The sequence below is a fragment of the Argentina silus genome (genome assembly GCF_951799395.1).
Source record: "Argentina silus genome assembly, chromosome: 17".
NCBI lineage: Eukaryota > Metazoa > Chordata > Actinopteri > Argentiniformes > Argentinidae > Argentina > Argentina silus.
This window is the reverse complement of record NC_139671.1, coordinates 1874975-1882474: the sequence shown is the minus strand read 5'-3', so window position 1 is coordinate 1882474 and position 7500 is coordinate 1874975. Positions and strand designations below refer to the sequence as shown.

Here is a 7500-nt window from a genome sequence, read left to right as displayed (position 1 = left end):
AGCTCCTGCCTTTGTGTGTGAAGTGGCCTTTGAAGTTTCCTTTGACTTTTCCTGTGAGAAACGTCTTCAAATATTCACCTTCATCTTCAAACGTTTAAATTAGGAATTAAAGCCATGGATATGTTTCTTTCTCGTCACGACATAATATTCTATATTCTACAAGATGTCTTTCCCCATGACAACAAAGAGCAAGGGGGTAAAGTATTATACTATATAAATAGTATTATGTGTGTGTGTGTGTGTGTGTGTGTGTGTGTGTGTGTGTGCGTGAGTGTGTGTGTGTGTGTGTGCGTGAGTGTGTGTGTGTGCATATCTCCTTTCCGACCATGTCTCTTATCAGAATAACCATGACTACAGATTATGAGTGTGTGGATGATGGAAGCTCTAATTCTGCACATTAACCAAACCCTTAACTCAGATCAAACCAGGGATTATAATGACACTTCTTTAATCCCCTTCACTTCAAAGTTTGATTTCCAATTTTCTGCTGATTTCATTAAATGACAATTAAAGCACACAGGGGAACTCTGGGATGAGGATGTGAAACCCTGAGGGCCAGGAGAGATGACAGCCCAACTCAACACCCTGCACCCTGTCATCTGGTGGGAGGCTGGCTGGAGGACAGGACAGGGTTAAACTTCACTGGGCTAAATACGGCCATAGGGCTGAATCTCTCTACAATACAATACAACGTCTCGCCAGAATAGAATAGAATGTCTCTCAAAAATAGAATAGAATGTCTCTCTAGAACAGAATGTCCCTCTAGAACAGAATAGAATGTCTCCCTAGAACAGAATGTCCCTCTAGAACAGAATAGAATGTCTCTCTAGAACCGAATGTCCCTCTAGACCAGCATCTCTGCTCCCCTACCTTGACGTTGCCCTCGGCTGCGGTGAGCGAGGCCTGCAGCTTGTGGCTCCTCTCCCGGCTGTCTCTGGCCTCCTCCTGGACCCTCTGCAGCTCACAGCGCAGCTTCCCCAGGGTCTGAAACACAACCCAACTCTATTAGTCAGGAACTGGCTCTGAGGCTGGCTCTGAGGCTGGCTCTGAGACTGGCTCTGAGGCTGGCTCTGAGGCTGGCTCTGAGGCTGGCTCTGAGGCTGGCTCTGAGGCTGGCTCTGAGGCTGGCTCTGAGGCTGGCTCTCATTCACTCCCAAACTCTGTGGTCCACTTGTACCAACCCCCCCACCCCCCCTCCCCCCTACCTTCTGCAGCGCGGCCTCCTGGGTCTGGAACTCCCTGCGCAGCTCTGCCTCTGTCTTCTTCCAGGCCAGCAGGTTCTCTGCGGTCAGCTGCTGCGTGCGTTTCATGGCCTCCAGCTCCCTCTCGTAGAAGGCCTGGGCCTTGTTCAGCTTGGCCTCGTACTCCTCCACCAGACGCTTCTTGTCCTGCTTCAGCTCCTCCACGCGCTCCGACAGGGACTCCACCTGGGGAACCGCCGGGGGGGGGGGGGGGACTGTGAGTGTGTGTGTGTGAGTAAAACTAATTTTAAAAAAGCCACAATCTGTAATTTACCACCCCTAGATGAGAGGGAAAGTGACGATCCAGTGCTGGTTTGTCAGCTGTGTGGGCGGAGAATTCTGTGGTAACACTTTGTGGGCAGCACTTTGGAATGGGTATGAAAGTTACGGATTGCGGCTTTAAAAAACAGGATAATCTCTGGATGCTTCGCAAGTGAAACTAGGAAAATAAAGAGAGGGCTCTTCATTCTACAACATGGACACTGTCCCAGGGGAGGCTGCTGGCGGTAGAAATCGGAGGACGGGCTCATTGTAATGGCTGGAACACAACGAGTTTGATACCATTCCTCATTCCGTTCCATGCATTACAATGAGCCTGTCCTCCGATTTCTACCTCCACCAGCCTCCCCTGACACCCAAGGCTAAAGTCAGAGAACGAAAGCGTGACAGGAAGCACCGCCAGGCCCACCTCTGTCTTGTGCAGCTGGCCCAGCTTCTCCTGGTCCTTGCTGTAGTTGGCGTTCTGACTCTGGTGGCTCCTCAGCAGCTCCTGGACCTCCTGGCGGTGGGCCGACTTCAGCTCCTCCAGCGCCCCCCGCTTCTCCTGCTCAAACGTGGCCTGGGCCTGGCTGAAGGACCGCAGCTTCTCCTCAAACGAGCGCCTCATCTCCTCCACCTCCCGCGACATGGACACCACGCGCTGGGTGTGCTGGGCCTCCGTGCACATCTGGGGAGGAGGACAATAATGACCGGTCTCCATCCTAGCACCTTCCATCCAGAAACACTCTGCTTTACTATAATCACCAGTCTCCATCCTAGCACCTTCCATACAGCTACTATAATCACCTGTCTCCATTCTAGCACCTTCCATACATCTACTATAATCACCTGTCTCCATTCTAGCACCTTCCATACATCTACTATAATCACCTGTCTCCATCCTAGCACCTTCCATACAGCTACTATAATCACCTGTCTCCATTCTAGCACCTTCCATACAGCTACTATAATCACCAGTCTCCATTCTAGCACCTTCCATACAGCTACTATAATCACCTGTCTCCATTCTAGCACCTTCCATACACAAAACTCATACAGAAAACTCTTTACAATAAGCCATAAAAAAAAGTAAGAAATCAAGGAGTAATTGCGTAACAATAATATGGAATATTTTTTTTTTCTCGTATTATTCATAATAGCACCTTTCATAAAAATAAAAAAAAACGTGCTTCATGATAAGAGATAAAAAACAAAATTAAGAAATCAAAATGATAATAAATAATAAAATAATATTATAACAATAAATAATCTTGATTTCTTTATTTTATATTTATATCGCTTTTTGGAAAGCACACTGAGCCAATATGGAATAAAACATTTTTTTCAAAACCAGAAAACACGGTAAATAAAACCGAACACAGTTCACGGTACCTGCATGTCTTCGACCCGCTGGCGGTAGGTCTGGAAGTCGGCCAGCGCCTGCCTCTTCATGCGGTCGTGCAGCTCCATGGACTCCTCCAGGGACGTGATGCGCCGTTTCAGGTCCATCTCGTCACTGATGCGGCTCTTGTACTGCATGATCTTCTCCCGCGTCTCCGACAGGATCTGCTGCACCTCCTCCTCGTGCGCCTCCTTCAGCGTGGCGATGGCCGCCTCGTGCTCGTCGTTCTTGGTGTTGAGGGCGTAGATCACCTGACAGGGAGGCGGGAGCGTTAATATCGGGAGAACACGCAGTACCGGGGTTCTGCCACTGTGTCAACATTTCAGACCAAATGAAACTCACATTTAGTGATGAACTACAGTAGTAATGACAGAGTAACTACCTTTGATCACCAAGGATCGACGTCATTGTTAAAAGCAAAAGCGAAAGCATTTACGTTTCTCAGTAAATTCAGTGTTTTAGCTGTATTTTTTGGGCATTTTTCCGCAAGTCGGTTTTGATGATGCAACCCAGCGGCTGTTCAAACATCCTGGGGAGAACCCTGCAGTACATACTGAGTATCAACAGGAAGACAACAGCATTAGCCTAGCCTTTCATACTGCCTGACATGTACAGCACCGAGGGAGGGACCCAGGGAGATGCCAGCATTAATAGGAAGTCTAACTTCAAAGGGACAAGAGCAACCTTGAAGGAGACAAATGAACGGTTAACAGTTAGCTGTCTGTAGCTGTCATGGGGAAATTGAACACACAGGCCTAGCATTATCCTAGCATTAGCCTAGCTATCAACATGATAACGTATCAAAGCTAGTTCAGTGACCAACACTTGCGTGATGACAAGTTACCTTGCCTGAGGCCTGAAGACTTGAGCGTTAGCACGCAAAGCTAATCCCAAGGCTTTAGTTCCGAGAGGGCTAACACAGTATCATGGCGTTCTGATGACCTTTGAAGCTTTGATGGCTGACACTTGACTGAGTGAGCGACCTCTAAAGCCCCTCAAATAACTTTCGACCGAAAAGCCTGGATAATCTGACTACAAAGTGATTTCCTGGTCACACCATTTAATTTCCGGGGCGGGGGGAGAGGGAGTATGTTCTAGGTTTACAGAAGAAGCGTGAAATACTATTCCTCCTAATCTTAATCCCTCTTTATAATAATCCAGAGGTCTTCTACTTGCGGCCCGTGGAACAAGGCTCCGTGTCCCCACGCTCAATAATTCACAACGTTTCAACACTTCAATAGTCCTGAAGATCCTTTGTTTTCTTGAGACTAAAGCCTGTCGTGTGACAAGAGAGGACAGGGCATCCATATTTAAAACATCTGGGTGACAGAACAGAAGAGGGACGGTGTGAATTTCTGACATTTTAAAGACTGCCAGTGCTTTCAATCTGGTAAAACGTTCATTTATTTATTCAGCAGACTGTTGTTGTTATCATGAAAGCCAGTTCCCGTTCTCTTCGGGATGAGAGAGGGTGAGACACATTGGACCCAACTGGGTAAAGTCTGTCTAGCAACGGAACTATTTATTTTCAACAAAACATAGTAAAATATGAATGTTAGTGCAGTAACAGATAGATATGAGATATGAGATATCCTCCTCCGATGCTTCTGGAGAAGGGAGAGAGTGGAGGAGGGAGGAGAGAAAGCGAGAGGAAGACGGAGGAGAGGAAGCGAGAGGAAAAGGGCCCTGCTCTCCATCCCTGCTGCGTCAGTGCTGTTTGCCAGGATGGTATCCACCATTCCTCATTCCGTTCCATGCATTACAATGAGCCCGTCCTCCGAGTTCTACCTCCACCAGCCTCCCCGGCTCACTACCGTCACATCCCATAATGATCACCTCCATCCTGGGGAGGGGATGACATCATAATAGGGCTCCGGTTGCTGTTCCCGTGGCGATGAAAGGATCCCAGATTGTCAAATTTCTCACGAGGTAGAATCATAACTCATCACGGTAACTGTTCTGGCAAATGATTTGAGGAGAGAGAGAGGGAGAGAGAGTTTGTGTGTGTGTGTGTGTGTGTGTGTGTGTGTGTGTGTGTGTGTGTGGGAGTGAGTGCAGTCTCATGGCTATGCGGGTTGAGAGACAAAGGCTTTGGCACCATGTCGTCAACCTATAATGGACTCTCCTCTCCATCTGACCTGAGAGGAACCCAACACACACACACACACACACTCTCTCTTTCTCTCTCTCTCACACACACATACACACACACACACACACCCTGCGGCTGGACCCTCCAGCTTAGTGTGTGTGTGTGTGTGTGTGTGTGTGTGTGTGTGATTGATCTGGTCCCTCCAGGCCTATACAGTATGTTCTTAAAAACCCATATCCTGTGTGGTAACCTCATCATCTACACAGTGTGTGTGAGTGTGTGTGTGTGTGTGTCTCTATTCACACTGTTCCACTATCAGCACTGTGGGCTATGATGGTAGGGATATTAGAACATAGAAAGTCTATGGAGAGAAGAGAGGAGGGGAGGGGAGTGGGAGGGGAGGGGGAGGTGGAGGAGAGGGAATGGGGAAGGGAGGGAAGGGGAGAGGGAGGTGGAGGAGAGGGAATGGGGAAGGGAAGGGAGGGGAGGGGAGGGGAGAGGGAGGTGGAGGAGAGGGAATGGGGAAGGGAAGGGAGGGGAGGGGAGAGGGAGGTGGAGGAGAGGGGAGGGGAGGGGAAAGGGAGGTGGAGGAGAGGGGAGGGGAGGGGAAAGGGTTGAGGGGAGGGGAGAGGAGATGAGAGGACGGGACAGGACAAGGAAAAGAGGAGAGGAGAAAAGCGGAGGGGAGGACGGGGGGGAAGAGGAGAGGAGAGGAGAGGAGGACGGGGGAAGAGGAGAGGAGAGGAGAGGAGGGGAGGACAGGGGGGGAAGAGGAGAGGAGAGGAGATGACAAGATAAGAAAGGATAGGATTTCTCTTTGTGTCATCATCATCAGACCTCCTCATTTCCACCGGTCGATGTGGGGAGAATGCTGTGACAAGTTGTCATAACGACGGTGACCGCGGTGATCGATGGACACCTCCCAGTCCTGCTGCTGATACTGAGCTGTATAACTAAAACATGGAGACGGTCCCACCGTGTGTGACTCAGAACCAGTCTGATGATGGGTGTGTTTACTGCTGGGTCTAGTTAACTACGGGTCTAGTTAGCTACGGGTCTAGTTAGGTACATGACCAGTTAGCTACATGTATACATGTCTAGTTAGCTACAGATCTAGTTAGCTACATGTCTAATTAGCCAGATGGTTAGTTAGCTACATGTCTAGTTAGCTACATGTCTAGTTAGCTACAGGTCTAGTTAGCTATGTGTCTAGTTAGCTACATGTTTAGTTAGCTACATGTATACATGTCTAGTTAGCTACATGTCTAGTTAGTTACATGTCTAGTTAGCTATGTGTCTAGTTTGCTACATGTTTAGTTAGCTACATGTATACATGTCTAGTTAGTTACATGTTTAGTTAGTTACATGTTTAGTTAGTTACATGTTTAGTTAGTTACATGTTTAGTTAGCTACATGGTTAGTTAGCCACATTTAGCTGTACAACTAGAACATTTCGATTTCCAGTGCTTTGTGACGGCAGAATCTCTGTTTGAGGATGTGTGTGTGTGTTTAGTGCTGAGGGAATTAACCCAGTACAACACTAGCAGCTTAGCTCAGTGGTGTAAAACAGGCTCTGGAATACAGCCTGAGGGCTTCATCTGGGATGAGCTTCAAAAGTCTTTGTAGCACTCAGCACCAAGATCATTTAAAGTTCAATTTTAGGCTATAGACTATATATCTTATAATGTTGTGAATGAAGCATAAACTCTCTCTAGTTAGCTACGTGTCTAGTTAGCTACATGTCTAGTTAGCTACGTGTCTAGTTAGCTACATGGTTAGTTAGCCAGATGGCTAGTTAGCTACATGGCTAGTTAGCTACATGGTTAGTTAGCTACATGGCTAGTTAGCTACATGGTTAGTTAGCTACATGGCTAGTTAGCTACATGTCGCAGGCCTTAGTCATGTCTCTAGATCTTCTAAAGATGCTGACAACATTCCATTGTAAACCACTGGGTCACACTGGGAGAACGTCATCCACTGGGTCACACTGGGAGAACGTCATCCACTGGGTCACACTGGGAGAACGTCATCCACTCCGCTGCACCAGAACAGGAGCTTACAGAACATACAGCAAATCCAATTCAACAGCGTTAGCAACAATGGATGGATGTTTCTACTTCAAGGTAAATTCCCCAAAGCAATTGAACAACAGCAGGCTATATTCAACATGTCTCCCCTCTCCAGCACTAACACACTAATACACAAAGAGAGATGAGTTCTGCGTGTGTGTGTTTCTGTGTGTGTGTGTGTGTGTGTGTGTGTGTGTGTGTGTGTGGGAGAGATGAGTTCTGTATGCGTGAGAGTAATTGCCACCTGTGATGCTGCTGTTTCCAGGTGCAATGCCTGAGATAGGAGAATAGGAGTAGTCAGGTAGCTGAGCCTACTGTAGCTATGTCTGTACCACTGAGGGGGGGGGGGGGGGGGGGGAGAGAGAGGGAGGGAGAGAGAGAGAGAGAGAGAGGGATGGAGAGAGAGGGAAAGAGGGAGTGAGAGAGAGAGAGAGACAC

At 48.0% G+C, this 7500-nt stretch overlaps 1 protein-coding gene across 1 annotated transcript in view; it reads right to left on the bottom strand.

The window, feature by feature from the left end:
- Positions 1-7500, bottom strand: part of LOC310817991 (protein FAM184A-like) — a gene marked incomplete at both ends in the record, with an annotated part of 41014 nt that overhangs the window by 21916 nt on the left and 11598 nt on the right. The window contains 4 exon segments of the mRNA XM_083688749.1: positions 871-984; positions 1206-1427; positions 1930-2187; positions 2892-3152. Coding sequence (XP_083544875.1) covers positions 871-984; positions 1206-1427; positions 1930-2187; positions 2892-3152 — 855 coding nt within the window.